Source organism: Macaca mulatta, chromosome 9 (assembly GCF_049350105.2).
Source record: "Macaca mulatta isolate MMU2019108-1 chromosome 9, T2T-MMU8v2.0, whole genome shotgun sequence".
Classification (NCBI taxonomy): Eukaryota; Metazoa; Chordata; class Mammalia; order Primates; family Cercopithecidae; genus Macaca; species Macaca mulatta.
The window spans coordinates 69,483,245-69,502,222 of NC_133414.1; the positions used below are offsets into that span (position 1 = coordinate 69,483,245).

General features: G+C 51.5%; 1 protein-coding gene across 4 annotated transcripts in view; it reads right to left on the reverse strand.

Annotated features, from left to right (window-relative positions):
* Positions 1-347: 347 nt before the first annotated feature.
* TSPAN14 (tetraspanin 14) overlaps positions 348-18,978 on the reverse strand; it is a 64,420-nt gene continuing 45,789 nt past the window's right edge. For all 4 annotated transcript variants that reach the window (XM_028826409.2, XM_077946482.1, XM_077946483.1 and 1 more), the window contains exons 3-9: positions 14,690-14,740; positions 12,130-12,276; positions 10,352-10,522; positions 7,208-7,333; positions 5,911-5,955; positions 3,683-3,802; positions 348-2,106 (exon numbers count right to left, since the gene is read on the reverse strand). In XM_028826409.2, the coding sequence (XP_028682242.1) occupies positions 2,035-2,106; positions 3,683-3,802; positions 5,911-5,955; positions 7,208-7,333; positions 10,352-10,522; positions 12,130-12,276; positions 14,690-14,740 (732 nt within the window). In that variant the 3' untranslated portion in view covers positions 348-2,034. The remainder of the gene's footprint in view (positions 2,107-3,682; positions 3,803-5,910; positions 5,956-7,207; positions 7,334-10,351; positions 10,523-12,129; positions 12,277-14,689; positions 14,741-18,978) is intronic.

Here is an 18,978-nt window from a genome sequence, read left to right on the forward strand (position 1 = left end):
CAGTGCCCAGGCTTCAATCCTGTGTCCCCACTTCGACTCAGTGGCCCCAAGCTCTTTTGCCTGGATCAATAAATACTATCGCCCAGGGGTGGACAGAAATAACCTAAAACAATGTTTCCTCTAGACTGAAAGTGCTGCCATACAGAATCTTAAAAAAAAAAAAAAAAAAAAATGCACTCAATGAAATGTAAGTCAGATTGTGCTGATGATGGGCTGCCTCTACCATCCACCCTTCTGTAAGTTCTACATACCCTAGCCCTTGGCTCCTCTGGCAGCTGCGTTTACCACTGAGATGCTTAGCAACATCTTGATAGTGACCCCAAACAAAAACGACCAAAACAACAGCATTAATATAAAGATATATTCCATAAAAGAGTTTGGCAGTCAAAGAGAAGCATCACACTTCCAAAAAACACAAGCATTCTTCTTCTCCTAGTCTACAGAAAATTGTAAAAAACAAACAAACAAAAAAACCAGGAAAAAAAAAAGATAGTATCATCATCAACAAACAGCCACCAGTATACACCACACTAGAATGTACACTCCGGCAAGTTACTGAAGGTTGCACTCGATCCCTGAACGATGAGAAGTGGTCCGAGCTATGGCAAAGCGTTAGAAAGTAGCCCAGCTAGACAAATGCCCCAGCTATCCCCAGGGGAATTATTCAGTACTTAAGAAGACTTCATTTCCAAGAGCAGGCCCCAGACAAGCCCTGACAGGAAGGGTGGACCAGTGACCACCGATATCCGGTCACCAGAAACAAAACGCCCGGACCTTCTGAGCAGCTGCAGCCTGGGGTTGTGGCTCGGCATGGGGCGTGGTTGCAGAAGAACGGCTGTCTCAGAGAGAAGCAAATGGCAGGCCAGCCAGCCCTGGGTACGCGGCCTCAAGAGGAGCCCTGGCCAACTGTTTCAGGCTAGCCATCTTGGGCTGGGGCTCCCTGGGCTTGCAGTGGGGAGGGTCAGGATTCAAGTTCTGGGTGACAATTTCAGTAGCACCAAGACCAGAAGACAGTGAGGCCACGCTGGGGAGTAGGGGAGTGCTTGTATGTGGGATACATGGAGGGAGGCTGCAGTATGTGGAGGGGAAGGAGAGGCTGTTGTGGGCTGGTTCTTAAGACACTCGAGGGGACTCAAAAGGGTCGGCTCCAGCCGTGGACACTATGTAAGGCTGCTCAGAGGAGAATGCTGGAGGAGAGGAAGAGGAAGTGAAATGGTGTGAGAACATTCTTACCCCTATAAATAAACTATTTACACACTTTAAGAAAAGGAGAGCCGGCTCTCAGTGAAGAACCATGCCCACCACCCCACCAGTGCCATCAGGGCTTAATGCTGTCAAGACCAGAGGCAGTTCTGGCACCGGGAGAACAGCTGGTGGACACAAGGGGGGCAGTGGACAAGGCACTCCCGTGGCACCAGTCCACGCACTGGCTCAGGCTTACTTCACTTGAACATGGCTGAGGATCCTGCAAACAACCCCTGACGTGTGCATGCCCCTGCAGACTGCGCTGGCACTCAGAGGCCCAGCAAGGCCACATCCGCCTCCCCAGTTACAGGCAGGCCCCCGTGCTGCTTGGCTTGATGGAGAGAGATGCCTTGTCCACGCCTGTGGGTCCCTCTACCCATGGCCCACCCACAGATGGGGCTGACCCAAAGCAGATGTCTGGATGCCAGTGGAGAGGGGACCAGGGTGTCCTGCAGACGTGCTTGAGCTGCAGGGGAACTGAGTCAATCCCTCCTGGCAGCCACAGGAGCCCTCTCTGTCTTTCAGAGTCACCACTCCCACATAAAGACACATTCTCTGTCTCTGGATAGACTCCAGAGGGATACAGTCACAAGTCTGGGCAGGTAACAAGGGGGTCCCTTGGTCTTCAGCACCAGCAAGCAGAAACAGAGAGGTCACGTCACGCTGAGGCTGAAGATGGGGCGCTGGCTCTGGGGGTGTCGGCTCCTCTCCCTCTGGACTTAGGGCTGACGGCAGAGAAAGGCTCTAGTTTCCCGGCGTGGCTCAGCTTGGCTCCCTCAACTCTGCTCCTCAGAAGTGATGGCCGGCCTTCACCGCCTCGATGTCCGAGATCAGGGTCCTTGCCAGGAAAATGCCAAATATCTGAAACCAACACCAGCAGAGTCAGTGACCATTGCTGGGGCCCAAAGGCAGACGGCAGGGAGCGGAAGGTGAGGTTGGGAGCTCCCACTGCATGCCTCTCCTCACCGCCCCAACTGCAACTGAGGATGCAGAGATAGCACCGTGGAGCCAGTGGCACAGCACAGCTACTCCTCCCGCAAAAAGGGGTTCTGGGGTCTAGTCTGTTACATCCCCAGAGCCTAGAAGAGGCAAACCACAGGCAGCACAAGCAAAAGAGACACTCTGCCCTGCCTCCAACATGATTAAGTGCATCACAAGCCATGGGGCAGGACACGCCTGTCCCTGGGTTAAACCAAAAATAACAGGGTCACCCTGACTGTTTCTGATTCCCAAAATAATAAATCTTGAGTGTTTCCCGTAAACGTTGATTCCACAAAAAGACCAAGGCCACCCCCAATTTCGGCTGTGCTAATGTCTGAAGGTTCATCCCAACCTTGGTGAGCGGGAAATCGTGAGAGAAGACTGATGTTCTTCTAACGTGAACAGACGAGCATGAACTTGGTGACCTCTGGAAATGGCTTTTTTTCCCTTTAAATTCTTGTGTGGTTCTAATTTGACTAGTCAGTCCTTCTGAAGTCTGATTCTTCCCTTTCCCATTTTACAAATAACCTTTTTCTTTCATTTTCCAGTTGCTTCCTCCTATTTCTTAGTCTTCCTTGAAGGAGGAAGGCATGTGTGGGTGGCTGGTGGCCCTGGGTCCACCTCAGTCACCCTCTTCCAGGAAAGAACAGAGTCAAACACTTTATAAATGGTGTTATTTTCCACACAAGAACTGCATCAGTGGACCCAGAAGCTGCAGCTTCCTGGAAGCCCTGAACAGCACTGGAAAGACTCCTGGTTTCTCTGATCACTGAATTCTTGACTTTCTCTGCCACTTCTTCTCCTGGCAGTCACCAACCAGCCCAGTCACTCCAAGCCTCACTGCCCGCTGAGCCACCAACATCCTCCCACATGTGAAACCTGGTTCAAATGAACAAGCACAGCCTGGGAGGGGAAAGGATGCCACAAATGGCAGCGGGCCTCAGAGGATGTCTCATGGACAGGGAAGATACCTGACAATCCCAGCCCAGGGACCAGAGACAGGAGGAGAGGTCCCGGGGCGAGTGCACACACCTGAGCCTCAGGCCACCCTCAGGCCCCAGGTGACCAAGAGTTTAGCCTCCCTATCTGCAGCACTTGATGGCCCACCCCGAGCACACTCCTGACCCACCTCCAGACAGGCAGTGACCCTTCTGCAGCCCACCGGGCCCTCTGGAGAGGGCTGCCAATAGAACCTGTGCAGGGCCACAAGCCCCTCCCAGCCTGCCCCCGCCCAGAGGGCGCCCCTATAGGTAGCATTTATGGAAGCCACCATTCTCCTCCCCAACACGTTTACACACATACACCCTCTCAGCCTTGGACATCCAGTTGAATCCCTTTTTTAATTCTGCAAATTCCTTAATACCATACCCAAGCTGGACCCATGCACTCTATGTTAAGGGCCCAACCTCAAATGAAAAAAGGCCACCTGCCAATCCCACAGGCTCCCGGGACACACCTGCAGCAGCGAGATGGCGATGAAGACGCCAGCCACAATGTAAATGTTCCGCGGGAGCCAGCTTTCCAGCGCCTGGATGCAGCCTTTCGTGAAGATGGACTCGTCCCACTTGCTCTTCAGCTGCAGGAAAACACCACAGGGGCCTGAGCCTTTGGCACACACAATGTCCCCACCCTGATCCCCTAGCGAACTCCACCAAGGAGCAGTGCAAAGCAGGGTGGGAACGAGGGATCCAGGAGGCAGGCAAGGACTCTCCAGGAGATGCTCGTCGGCTCCTCCCAGTCTCTGCCCCTCGCTGGGCACTGTGCCATCGCACCACCTGTCTGACCAAAGGCTCCCTGGCTGTTCCCCTTCAGGTCTCCAGAGATTTAAAGACCAACTTTCTCAAGATTCCCTTCCCCAGTGTCCACATCTGGAGAAAGAGAAGGGACTTGAAGGCTTGGAGGAGGATGTGCCTTTAAAGGGAGAGAAACCTGGAAAAGGGGATCCAGAGTCTCCTGAGAAGAAGGGTGCTTCTCAGAGCGGGCATCCCACCGGTAAGCTCGGCCAGGCAACAGTCACCAGCCAACCGGCTCCCTCCAGTGCTGACCCCGGTGGGGTATCAGTAACCATCCCAGCACACGCCCCAGCCCTGCCCACCCCACCCGGGGCAGTCGGCCCCAGACCCCTCACACCTATCAGCCTCCTCCATGGCAACACGATGGAGCATTAGTCCCTAACTTTAGAGGTGTTAGGGACTAAACTGTGTCTTCAAAATCCATACACTGAAGTCCTAACCCCCAGGACCTCAGAACGTGATTGTATTTGGAGACGGGCTCTTTACAGAGGTAATTATGCTACAATGAGGCCATCAGGGTGCCCCCTAATCCAATATGAAGAGCATCATGCCAAGAAGAGGAGATCAGGACACAGACATGCAAGAGGGGAGCCCACATGAGGACACAGGGAGAGGACAGCCACCTGCAGCCAAGAGAGAGCCCTGGAACAGACCCTTCCATCACAGCTCTCTAAAGGCACCCACCTTGCCAGCACCTTGATTTTGGACGTCTAGCCTCCAAACTGTGAGAAAATAAATGTCTGCTGTGGCTTAAATTTCTGTTTGTGTTATGTTGTGACAGCAGCCTTTGCAAATTAATGTAAGTGGCAAAACAACTCATAATTAGGGAAGCTGATGTTGATACAGGTTCTTATCTTAGTCCATTCAGGCAACTATAATAAAATACTATAGATTATGTGGCTTATAAACAACATAAATTTATTTCTCACAGTCCTGGGGGCTGGAAAGTTCAAGATCAGGGCACTGGCAAATTTGGTGTTGGATGAGGGCCCACTTTCTGGTTCATGGATGGCACCCTCTCACTGTGTCTTCACACAGTGGAGTGACAAATAAGCTCTCTGGGCCTCTTTCATAAGGGCACTCATCCCACTCATAAGGACTCTGCCCTCATGACCCAATCCCCTCCCTAAGACCCCACCTCTTAATACCATCACATTGGGGCTTAAGTTCTAACATGTGAATTTTGGGGAAACATAAACATTCAGTTTACAGAAGTTTCTCCCTGTAAAATGCAGATCCCTAAAGAAAGACAGTTGCCCAAGCTGTAGGGACACATCCCTCGTATGCACAACTAACAGGAGGGGTCTCTGCAGATTCCTCGAGACTCCTCCCTTTTAGAACAGCAGTCATTCATATCACCAAAAACCACTAGAACAAGGACTGGAGTGGGGTAGGGTCTTGCTTCTCTTTGCATCCAAGAGCACACTCCCTACAGCCTAAAGGAAGTCCTGGAGGACAGAGCCTCACCCCTGCCCCATGCCTGCCTCCCTCTTTGTCACCACTGCCTCCACACAGAGGCCAGACCAAGGCACATACACTCCTGCAGCTGTCCTCTTAACGAGAGACATCTTCTGGGATGCCAAGGAGCCTCCTAAAAATGCAGTCTTTGTCCCTCAAAACTTCCATCCCACCTCTTTAAATGCAGCAACTCCTAGTTGTTGGGACTGCAGCTCACAAGGCTTAGAATCACCATTACTGCTCCCAGGGGTCCTGCCGCCAGCTCAGGAAGCGGTGTGTGTGACCCTGTGCCCATGCTCAGCTTAGGTGGCATCAGGAGCTTCACTGCCCCGAGTTTCCCCACTTCAGTTTGCACTTGTGCTAAATCAGGATGTTGAACCATAGGGAATGAAACCTAAAGAACTCTTCAATTTGTATACACTGGAGCTCTCACCTGAATCCTGACATCATATCCACACTGTGTGTTCACAACTTTTTGCTGCAAGAAAAGTAGAAAAATTAGCTGCTTTTGGTGTCTCAAGAACCTAATGGTAAGAGACTCTAGAAAAGACATGACCAAACACTAGCAAACATTTGTGCAAATCCCATTACAGCTCATATCCTTCAATCACGACACCAACTAATCCTTCAGGCCAGGACAGAGTGGCAAACTTTCTCTGAAGGGCTAGACAGTGAACATTTCAGACACATGAGAGCCGGCACTGACAATCTGTACACAAACAGGAATAGCTGTATTTCAAGAAAACTTCATGGACACTGAAATTTGAATTTCATATAATTTTCATGTGCCCCAAAATATTATTCTTCTTTTGGTTTATTTCCAACCATTTAAAAACATCTGAAAGCATTCTTAGCTCACAGGTCATGGAAAAATAACAGGCCAGATTTGGCCTGGGGGCCACAGTTTGCTAGGAGGTAAGACCTATACTTGGAGGTAAGAACTATACGTGCTAAAAGCAACACTTACGAGACTGGTACATTTCACAGTCGCAGTGGAGACCTCAGAAGAGCTGTGCAGTTTCAGCAAATCGGAGCCTCTCCTGGGCTGCAGAACTTGCCCATATAATAGTGGTGATGCTCTGCCTTCTCAAAGCCCATAACCCAGGACCAGGCTTTACATAACTGCACTGAGAGCTGGCAACATGCCCAGTTCTACTCAGGCTCAGCTCAGGCAAAATTCACAGCTCCTTCACGGGTCACCTCAAGAACATAGCTTCTGGAACCCAAGGACGTTGGCCTTGGATTGGGAATGCAAATAGGTATAGAAAGGACAGGACAGGTGCAGTGGCCCACACCTGTAATCCCAGCACTTTGGGAGGCTAAGATGGGCAGATCGCCTTGAGCCCAGGAGTTCAAGACCAGCCTGGGCAACATGGTGAAACCCCATCTCTACAAAAAATACAAAAATTAGCCAGGAGTGGTGCTCAAGCCTGTGGTCCCATCTACTTGGGAGGTTGAGGCCAGAGAATTGCTTGAGCCCGGGGAAATAATACTGTTTTCTCCTGCCTCACCCAGAACACCAAGGCCAGGGTGGGTCATGCAAGCAGTGTTCCTAGAATGTACACACATCGGATTTCAGAGCTGGGCAGCCTTGAGGAGGGCGTGGAGAGAACACACCCGCTCCTCAGACCTCCATGAAAGAAAAGTACCCCAGAGCACTGGAGGAGTCAGGAAAGCTGCTGGGCTTCAGGAAGGGCGGGCTCCCTGTGTCCCAGCACAAGCCAACTCACCGCAGGATCTGGCACGCAGCAGGAGAAGGGAACCCCGCACTTCTCTCGGCTGTAGCTGGCACCGCTGCAATTGAAGTAGACGTTGAGATCCCAGTCTTCAGGGCCATATGCGCCACAGCACTGGTTCTGCAACCACAAAAGCCAGAACTGTTAGGGGCTCCAAGACAGGGCCATGGCTGCCCAGCACAGGGCAATGTTCGTGGTGATGCCAAGCTAAGTCTGCCGGCATCTACCATGCAGAGAAACCAGGGCCCGCCCCGCTACCCCCCATGTGCAGAGATGCTAAGCTGGCAACATAGGCAGCCCTTTAAGAAGAAAACAGCTGGGCTGTAGCCCAGGCCTGTAACTTCAGCGACTTGGAAGGTTGAGATGGGAGGATGGTTTGAGCCCAGGAGCTGGAAATAAATCTGGGCAACACAGCAAGACTGCACCCCCGCCCCACCCCCGCCCATCAGAAAGAAAGAAAGAAAAGAGAAAGAAAGAAAGGAAAGAGAGAGAGAAAGAGAGGAAATGAGAGAGAGAAAAAAGGGGAGAGAAAGAGAAAGAAATGAAAGAAAGAAAAGAGAAAAAGAAAAAAGAAAGGAGGGAGGGAGGAGAAAAAAGGAAAGAGAGAGAGAGAGAACATGCTCTTTTGATGTGTTAAAGGAAATAATGGCCGGGCGCGGTGGCTCAAGCCTGTAATCCCAGCACTTTGGGAGGCCGAGACGGGCGGATCACGAGGTCAGGAGATCAAGACCATCCTGGCTGACACGGTGAAACCCCGTCTCTACTAAGAAATACAAAAAACTAGCCGGGCGAGGTGGCGGGCGCCTGTAGTCCCAGCTACTGGGGAGGCTGAGGCAGGAGAATGGCGTGAACCCGGGAGGCGGAGCTTGCAGTGAGCTGAGATCCGGCCACTGCACTCCAGCCTGGGCGGCAAAGCGAGACTCCGTCTCAAAAAAAAAAAAAAAAAAAAAAAGAAAATAATAAAAACAAATAAAAAGGAAATGGCGGTGAAGGTATCTCCCAGCCACAGTGCCTCCTCTGTCCAACCCAAATAGCTGGCTCAGTGGAGCCCTCTGGCCCCACTGCCGGGCACAGCATACCCAGCCCAGGCCCTCCTTAGCAGGGAGCTTGCCCTTCTTCCCAGCCTCTTCAAAGGAGACTCCTCCTTCCAGTCTCCTCAGAGGATAGGAGAGTGGCCTCTCTCCTTTGAGGCCCTGTCAGCACCTTGGTGTGGTCCTTTACTTGCCACAAGAGAACACTTCCTAGTGTGCAGTGTTTGTTCTCCTCCCTGAGAAACTTGCAAGCGAATTCCCCTTTTCACCCCTTTACAAAAAACAGCTGCTAAGTGTCTGCTCCTCAGAAAAGAGGTCCAATGAGGGTGAAAGGTAACACAATCAAAGCTCCGCCCCACACCTGGGGCCTCTGCCCTCCCCTTCCTATCATCTGGTGTGGCTACAAAGAAAATCCTTATTTGACTACAAAATTTGTAAAAACCAAACACTGAAAGCATCATTGTGAAGTTGACAGTGTCTCTTCCCCTAAAAAACTTTTCGCATTTGCCCTTACAGCTGACGTGGTTATGGCAATAATCACAACAAATAACAACAGCGATTTCTGGTTGTTTTGTTTTGCTTACTTCTCAGGTAAAATCGTCTCCCCCACACCTCCACTGTTCCACTTGCTTTAGTGATTACCCGAAATTTCACCCCAAGGAAGCTCTGTAATTTACTGAATCCCTCTCCTGGGAAGTTTTTTTAAATTATTATTATTTATTTTTTTGAGACAGAGTCTCGCTGTCGCCCAGGCTAGAGTGCAGTGGCGTGATCTCAGCTCACTACCAGCTCCGCCTCCCGGGTTCACGCCATTCTCCTGCCTCAGCCTCCCGAGTAGCTGGGACTACAGGCGCCCACCACCACGCCCAGCTAATTTTTTGTATTTTTAGTAGAGACGGGGTTTCACCAGGATGGTCTTGATCTCCTGACCACGTGATCCACCCGCCTCAGCCTCCCAAAGTGCTGGGATTACAGGCATGAGCCACCACGCCCGGCCAGAAGTTTTACTTTTAAAAGAAAAAGAAGTCAATGGAGAAAACTATGTTTTTAAGGCAATGCAGGGATGAACCACAACCTAGCATGCTGACACCAGCAAGCCAAGGGTATGTGAAAATGTAAAAAGGATGGTGGCACTAAACAGAAAAGAAAGGAGAGGTATCAAAACATGGCTGGGATTTGGTGACTTTCACAGACTAATACACATTAGTAATAACAATACAGATAGGGTCTTTGGTACCATAAATGAGTTTTGCTGGATCCCATAATACATGAAATAAAGGTGACCAAGTTTTGGTTAATAATGAGAGTGAATCATAGATTTTTAATGGTTTCTGATTTATTTTCTTCTCAAAAGCAAAGTGTTCCATATGAAAAGTTCTTAAGGAAGCTGGGCTTTCCGTCAGCACACAGATCAAACAAGAGCCTTGCATTGCACAGGCTGACATGGCCAAGGAGTGAGTTCCTCCCCAGGTGGCTGGGACAGCTGTGTTCCAAGCCTCCAGGTGCAGTCACGCATGAGAGGGATAAGAGGGATGGGGACCAGATGGAGTAAAGGCCACAGCCTGGGACTGCTTAGACAAACCCCTGGGCACATATTCCAGGGAGGTCACATTCTGCTAGATCTGACAAAGCTTCCTCCAGGCAGCCCTGGCTTCTTAAAAAGGAAGGGGAAAAGGTCCCGGGGAGGAAGGGGATAGGAATAGCCTCAGACGGTGAGTCACGAGCTGTGGGGAAGAAGCTATGCCTTACGATATGCAGCGCCTAAGGAGGATTGCAGCTGGTGTGGCTATTGGGCAGGATTGGAAAGATCTGGGGCCGAAAGAGGAGGGCCAGGCACATGGGGGTGGGTGTTCTCAGGTGCAGCTGGATTTGCCTGTCCAATCCCAACGGGAAAGGGCTGGCCCACCGGGCAACCACAAGTCGGCAAAGTGGAATAGACCAGAGGCGGGGTGGCCTGTTCCACGGCCTCCCTGCCATCTGCCAAGCTGCAGGCAGAAAACCCACAGAGGAGAGAAGGCCTGGTGCCCCGCTAGCCTCAGCTCCGGGCAGCACAGCAGGCCACAAGGGGGCGCATGCTCTATCAGGGGCCCAATGGGGAGGTGCTTACAGCTTTCTGAAGGGAGTCGATGAGGTTCTGCAGGTCGATATCGTCCCGGTAGGACTTGATGTTGCTCTCGAAGAACTCCCGGAATCGGTCCCTCACCCAGTCCTGGAACAGGAAGGCCAGCACCGCCACAGCCAGCTCCAGGAAGAAGATGAGCACGATGGTGCCACAGAACTGCAGGGGAAGGGGACGAGAGCAGGAGTGACCACCCCACCAGCCTGCACCCCCACACACATAACCCCACCTGACCCGGAACCACCATCCTCGGCAGAACGTGGGCTCTGCACCTGAGAGTCCCACACCGGGGTCCCGAGAATCCCACACTTGGTTAGCTGGGTGACTCTGGGCAACTTCGCTTCATCTGTAAAAAGAGGTTATTTATCCCTACCCATGTCACTGCATTGCTGATAATGGTCACATGAGTGAAAAAGTGTGAGAAAACTCCAAGCCAATGTGTCAGTCATTTGCTATGAAGCAGCCCTCCTCCCTGGACAAGGAGGAAATCCTATCACATGAACGAATGGCTGCCCTACCCCAGCAGTTCCACTGGGACCCTCCAGGGCAGCATCCTGGGGTATCGGCTCCTTTAGGACAGACACTGTGCCCAAGACACTATCTGACGACTCCCCCTACACACACAAACCCATTGAGTGCCTACATATCTGTCACCTCACTTTAGGGATGAGAAAACTATGGCTATGTCACTAGGTACATAGCTTGCCTAAGGTCACATAGTTCATGCAGGACATGTGAGTTCCCTGCAGGGCTCTTTACAATTCTGGAAGTGCCAATGTTATCTGTACCAACTCTGCATGAAAGTATATGATCGTCAGCTGCATAAAGACCCCTCCAGAAGCTCTCGGCTGCCCCGGGCCACAAGGAGTGGTGGCATTCTGCAAGGGGCCAGTGCAACCACAGGTCCATATCCCATCAGGGCAGACTCCCAGCTTACAGTCTGTGCTCTCACAGACATTATCACTGGCCATACAAGACACTAAGCAGCTTGCCACAACCAGCAAATGTGGAGTAATCTTTCAAAGTAAGAAAAAGGAAACACACATGCACATGAGGCCTGCCAAAACGTAATCTCTGTTCACATAAAAGCAAGATGCTAAACATAGCTGTTGTTTTTTTTTTTTTTTCCAGAGAAAAAATTAGGAAAAAAAAAAAGCCCATAGCTTTGCTTTTAAAATTATGTCCAGGAAAGAGAGAGCTTGATCTAATCAAGTCAACAAACAATACAGTGCAAAATATGATAATGTGTTTTCCCCACCAGGTATTATTTAACTGAATATATCTAAAAATGAATTTGCATCTAAATATAAAACTAAACTCTTAGTAATCTGCAGTTCTGCCAGGAAATTTGGGATTCTGCCTTGTACATCCAATAGACTCACACATCCTTGGAGAAGGGAAATGATTTAAGGTTACTTGCAACATCTTTTGATCTTAGCCAGGAAGGGCAAAGGACAGTAGCAGACAAACAATTCTTTTAGAACTTCTGAAAGAAGATAAAAGGCAAAGGAGCAAGGAGTAGAGCTGGCCTACAGGCAGCTGGCTCCTCCCACCAAGGGCTAAAAACCAGAGGGTAATTCTCCTGTCGAGAGGAACCAGCTTCTCTAGACAGTAGGGTGCAAAGGGCTGCCTCCTGCCCCCAGGCAGGGGCCTGGGGGAGGCTCATAAGAGCTGCCACCTGCTCTGACCAAGTAACATATAATCCTGCCCAACAGAGCCTGCACCCCATTCCATCCTATCCCACTCTTGTCTCTGTGACCACTCACAAAGTTGAGCAGGCAGATATTCTCCCGCAGAGCCCCCACACAGCCGGCGAACCCCAGGGTGAACATCACCACGCCCACCATCAGGACCAGCACCACGGGGTCGATTCCATGCATCCGGGTCACTTTGGTGAGGTCGGACAGCACACCCTGAAAGAGACAGAGAAAGCAGGGCAGTATCGGCCCAGAAGGGGAGTCAAGGATGCCACCCTGGGGGGTGCAGGTGGTACTGAAAACAGGGACTTGTCTCCCCAGGCTCAGTCCTCTTGTTAACAGCCAGGCCAGAGTCCGGCCCCATCCATGCCCTTAGGGGCCCCTCTGACCAGCAGATCCTTGCCCACCGCAGGTCCCAGAAAGTGTTCCTGGCCTCCACCTACGCCGTGAGTTCCTCCTAGGCAGCCACCAGGCTTCTTTTGCAGCCTGTGGGGTGCCTATTCCAGGCCTGGAGGGAAACAGGGCTCTGTGGCCTGTGGTCAAACTGGTCACCCTGGTGGCTAACCTTGTTAGTCCCCCAATTTGGCACCTAATTAATAAGGAACACTACTCTTCTGAGATGAAAACAGCCTCAATATGAACACTCTTGTGGAAAACACGCCCAAGGGCAGGCCAAAGCAGTGCTGTCCATAGAAGTTTCTACGCCAATGGAGGTGTTTTAGACTATACCCCCACTCTCTGGCCACAGGTGTCGTGGAGCACTTGAAATGTGGCTAATGAGACAGAAGGACTGAATTTTAATTTATATTCAATTTCAATTTAAATATAAACACAGACAGTCACATAATGGGCAGAGCAGTTCCGTAGGGTTTGTAAAATGCCAAGGGGAAAGCTGAGCTCTGGAGATTGAGTCATGTAGCATGTTTGCAATTCTGTTTCTTAGATGATGGTTGAACTAAGGGACTGGAGAGACCACAGCCCCCCTTCCAGTCACCGATCTCTGTTACAGTTTAACTGCCTCTTTCATTGTTCTTTACTAAACTCAGATTAGATATCACCTAAGACCCAGGGACAATTACATCTTCAGTGTGGAATGTTAAACATACCTTTCCTGAAAGAAAAAGACCGCCTCAACTAATCAGAACATTGTGACTAAGCATCAAGACATACATAGGTGTCTGGGCATGGCGGCTCATGTCTGTAATCTCAGCACTCCAGGAGGCCGAGGGCAGATCACTTGAGGCCAGGAGTTCAACACCTGCCTGGCCAACATGGCAAAACCCGATCTCTACTAAAAGATACAAAAATGAGCCAGGCATGGTGGCACATGCCTGTAACCTCAGCTCTTCAGGAGGGTGGGGCACAAGAATCTCTTGAACCTGGGAGGCAGAGGTTGCAGTCAGCCAAGATTCAGTCACTGTGCTCCCGTCTGGGCAACAGAGCCTCTGTCTGGCTTTGTCTACATAAATGAGCCCGAGCTCCTACACTTCGAACAGGAAGGCTGACTTCCATTCTTTGGAATTTGTGCTTCCTGGGCAGCCCTGTCCTTAACATGTGTGCTTGAATAAACTCTCTCTAAACTAGGTTCTGGCCTTTTTAATAATTTTAAATCGACAGATTTGCTCCACACTCAGGGCCACACCCGGTTAGGCGGCTGCAGTCCCAGGGGCAGCCACACGGTGGTGCTGTGAGGCACAGATTGAACCTGCTTCTGGGTCACAGGGGCACAAGGACATCGCACCCCAGCTCTTGCCCTTTCGGGGTTCACAGGCCACTTTGAAGGTGCCCAAACCGGAAGGTGGGCCTTATCCTGTTCGTAAGACCATGGCAGGAAAGCCTGCAGACCTAGGTTCTTCTGCCTCCTCCTGCTGGAAGCAAAGGGACGTTCCACTGAAGGAAGAAGGCCTGGGCCCAAGATGCTAGAGGAAGCTTTAGTCCTGGCTCTTTCCAGCCAGGCCTGCTCCACCTTACTGCTTCCCTCCCTTCCCCCCTTCCCTCCCTGGCCCTTTTCAGCCCTCACCGCCTCCACAGCACCCCTGCCACGGGGCAATAAGCAGCAGCACAGCCCCACCCTGCCCATATCCAGTCTCATCCCCTTCCTGGAGCTGCAACTGCCCCATGTCCTTCCAGACGGTAGAAGCCAGGTCTCCACTCCTCCCCTCTCCTCCTGAGGCTGGGCAAGGAGGCCCAGAGGTGCTTACCTCTGCCCCACAGGGCACCCTGGGGGCACGTCACCCAGCCCCGCTCCCTGCTCTTTCTCATCCTGGAGGATAAGGGCTTCAACAATAAGCATGCCTGTGTTCAAGGACCTGCTCGCTTGCTCCCAGAGGCACAGACAGGGTCAGGAAGCTGGGTTGCCCCAAGCCTGCTCTGCAGACAAGAGCTGAGCTCTCCACATCCACAGGGCTCAAAACCCAACCAGCCCAGCCTAGCACATGCCTCCAGCAGCCAACACTATCATGTGGGCAGAGTAGGCAAGAGTTGTGTCTGTAAAGATTAACAACTACACACCTTGACACTACACAAGAAATGTTTGTTGTCAGGGAACAGATTGGAGGAGGGAAAATGAAGTCCAACGAATCTGGTTTTGGCTGCCTGAAGCTCAGTGTCCTGTGATAGTTACACCTACCTTTTCGCTCCATGCCCACAGCCCGACTCCAAGGAAGACAACTCCAGCCAACTAAGTGGGGCAGAGGAAAGAGAGAGAGAGAAGGAAGTTAGGATGGAAACCAACACTGTGAACATGCTTCATAGAGCAAAGTCCACACTGCCAGGCAGGGCTTGCACCTAGCTCACATCCCACATAGCCCCTCAGGCCCTGCAGATGACAGATAACCTGAACCTACCTTCCTGAATGTCTGGACAAACTCCTTCAACCTCAGATGACCCTATGCCCCAGGGAGGGAAGAGAAAAAGATCTCACAGCAGGCTCCACCCTGGAGAGACTATGGGTCACAGATATCAGGCTGTGCCGTTTCTTCCCCTTTTTGCAACCCTGAACTCGTTTCAGTGCACTATCTGGTGTATACGAAGACATCACCCCTTGGGAGGGCTGGCCCAGGTCCCTTCAGAGGTTCCCAACGCACGATGAGGCTGCATAGGACTGGGCACCACTACACGGTAAGGATGCGGGGAAACAGAGCCCAGGATCTCTGCCACACACCCCAGCTCTCTAGCTCTGGAGATAAGACTCCAGGCACAGATAAGCAGCTATCCAGAGGCCCAGGCCAGGGCTGATCCTCCTCCCCACTGTATCTACACTGAGCAGGGGGTGCACCTGTGCTCAGGAAAGGCTGGGTTTTTAGCTAGGGAAAATAGGCCTGCTCTAAGCAGTAAGCTCACCCCAGAGGAGAAGCACCCCCAAGCCCAACTTCCCACCTGCAGGACCCTATACCCCATGTGCACCACAACAAAAAGGGGCCCTTCCAAATACATGACACAGGTTCCTGAACCAGGGAGGGCTTTTCCACATAGAACAAAACACAACGTGGGCTCTGCTAATAAAGCTGCCTCCTATTTTTCTGTGACTACTTTACACCACACTGGCATTTCACTGCCATTTATCACCATCTCACGATAAATAACAGGACCACGCTTCTCTATGACTACCAGTGATCTCAAGCCTTGAGCCACTTCTGCCTATTTTACTCAGTAACTAGCCCCAGGGGCTAGAATGGAAAGAAAGGGCTCAAGGAAAACCCCAGGAAGTCTTACCCAACCCTGAAAGTAATCTGTGATCCAACCTCTTCTGGATCACAGATCACTTTCAGAAAATGCACAAATGCCCAGTATTTTGTATGAAATTTTAGAGAGTTCACAGATTCCCACTGCTGGCTCCCACAATGGTCTGTGAACACTAAGCGAAGAACCCCCACCAAGAACTAATGCCTCCATTTTACAAAAGCAGAGGCACTGAGGCCCAGGGAGGGCCAAAACCAAAGTGCCAGGCAGTGGGGAGAAGGGCTGAATCACAAGTCTCAGTTCATTCATTCACTCCTCACTCATTCATTCAACAAATATTCACGGAGTACATCCCGAGTGCCAGATACTATCTCAAGTACTAGATACAGCACCAAGCCAAGGGGGCAGAGCTCCCTGGGCTCATCTCTAGCCCTTTCTACCACACCACACCCATTTCCTGCTTCTCGGTCCTCCCCCTGAACTGACTAGCTGGGAAGGGTTTTCCTGATGGAATGCATGACCGCCTCGTTTCCCTCCCCAGGTGTCTTACACTGGCATGCCGAGCGAGCCTGCAGGCAACTGGTCACCACCTGCCGAATCCTGTAAGCTCCATCCCCACCCATCTTATTCAAGGCCCCCAGTGACCTGCCTCCCTCTTGCCAAAGCTGGAGGCCAAGACTTTTCCTTGTGGTATCTGACCTCAGTGGTCACAGCTGGTCATTCTCTCCTCCTCCAAGCACTCCACTGACACACTCTGCTTCAGGGACCCCGAGCATATGCCAACTGCCTTCCTCCCTGCTACTCCTCCTCCTCCTTCAGACCCCTCTAGACACTGGTGGGCGTCACTCACAGTCCTAGCTCCTTCACCCTGCCCTGAAGCCCTCTCGATGATCTCATAATTCACAAGGCTTAAATACCATCTAAACACTGCTGACCGACATACCCAGATGTCCAGTCCTGGCCATGCCCCCGGTCAAATACCCTAATGTCTACTTTACTTGTCCTCCTAAGACAGCTAATGATATTTCACTCTTATTCTGCCCCACTACGCAGCCTTGGTCCCCCGACCCCAACCCAACTCATGCAACTCTTCTCCGTCTCATTCAGTGGCACCACCGTCCACCCAGCAAGTGTAGAGAGAAAACCCAGACCCTAGGCTTGGTGCCTTCTTCCTCTTTTGCCCCACACTCAACCCAGAGGACCCTCTGTTGGTTCTGCCTCCAAATACACGGTGCATTCAACCAGCTTTTCTCCAGTCTCTGCTCCCACCTGCCCCGGCTCAACCCATTCGGGTCTGGATCCCACAGGGGGCTCCTCACTGGTCCAAGCAACGAGACTGGTCCTTCAAAAATACAGAGCTGGGAACTCCCCTCCTCGAAACTCTGCAGTGACTTCCCACGCAGACCTAGAAGAAAATGCACGCTCTCTCCCATGGTCCCCAAGGGCCTCTGCAGGCAGGCTTTGCGCACACCTCCCAAGGCATCTCCTTCCCACCTGCAACCCACTCCCCGGGCCACCCTGACATTCCTTCTGTTTCTTGAAGTCATCAAAATCACCCCTGCCTCAGAGCCAGGACACTCTTCCCTCAGCCTGGAATGCTCTTCCTCCATATCCATTCCTGACTCCTCCCTCACTGCGTTCAAGGCCTCCTTTTACCACCCTTCGTGGAACTGCTCCCCATCTCCCACGTGTGACCTCCTCTGTTGATTTTCTTTGTGGCACTGATCCCAGACCACAGGGCCTGTCTCTCTATTGTGTCTCCCCAGCTAAGCCCTTCTAAGGCCAGAGATGTTATCTGTTTTGTTCAGAGTTGCAGCCCAACAACGAGGAGGGCTTGGCCCACAGTAGGCACAGAGCAGGCATGAGTGACTCCCCAGGACCCAAGACCACGACAGTGCTTGCCTGGGTCCTTCTAGTTACCCCCAGGTGCGCTTCTGGGTGTGATTCAATCCAAAAGCATTTTCAGCAAATGTGGGCCAAGAAAAACTCAGCCTGGCCCAGTTCCATGGGCCAAGCTCTATATAGGGGCATTCGCCTACAGTCAGAGTAGAACAAGCCCAGAGGCCGATGCCCCATCCAGCATTCCCAACAGACATTCCAGCCCCTGCCTAACCACTTTCCAAGACAGTCCACTCATCCCATGGTGCCACATGGGACAGGTGAGAAAAGTCTGTCTTAAAGACACTCAACAAAACCACTGCTGGAGCTGCCCTCTCTCCTCCCCACTGCACTTCACAGCTCACCCCTTCTCTCACCTTGACTACTAAGTCTGACTTCTAAGTGTATCGTTTCCCACATTAATACCAGCCTCAGGCTGAGAACAGTGGCTCACAGTAATTTGGGAGGCTGAGGCAGGAGGATTGCTTGAGCCCAGGAGTTCAAGACCAGCCTGGGCAACATGGCAAGACCCCATCTCTTAAAACAAACAAACAAAAAGGTTTTTTTTTTTTTTTTTTTTTGAGACAGAGTCTCGCTCTGTGCCCCAGGCTGGAGTGCAGTGGCACAATCTCGGCTCACTGCAAGCTTCGCCTCCCGGGTTCACGCCATTCTCCTGCCTCAGCCTCCTGAGTAGCTGGGACTACAGGCGTCCACCACCGCGCCCAGCTAATTTTTTATATTTTTAATAGAGATGGGGTTTCACCGTGGTCTCGATCTCCTGACCTTGTGATCCGCCCGCCTCGGCCTCCCAAAGTGCTGGGATTACAGGCGTACAAACAAAAAGTTTTTTAAAAACTAGTTGGGTGTGGTGTCACATGCCTGTTTTCCCAGTTACCAGGGAGACCAAGGTGGGAGGACTGCTTGAACTTGGGAGGTCAAGGCTGCAGTAAGCTGAGATTGCACCACTGCACCCCAGCCTGGGTGGTGACAGAGTAAGACCAGGTCTCCCAAAAAAAAAAAAAAAAAAGCCTCAGTTCCATCTATATTAATAGGTTTCTGTGAATTCATGCTGAGGTGCTGTATTAATTGCTCTCCCAGGTGACTAAATAGATACAATAGGAAAAGGTGACTGGTTTCACAAAAGGAATTTTGTTCTGTACAAGTTCTCAAAAAAGACCCATGACCTCAAGAGCTGTTCATATCCCCACCCTCAGGGCCACAGTGCCCATGCAAAGGTAGGCCCACTCCTGCTCACCTCTGTTCCAATCACCCCTTCCCCAAACGCAGGGCCACTTACCGCTCTGCATATGGCCCACAGACCATACCCTCCTTCGCTTGCTGATCTTCTCAAGGCCCCCA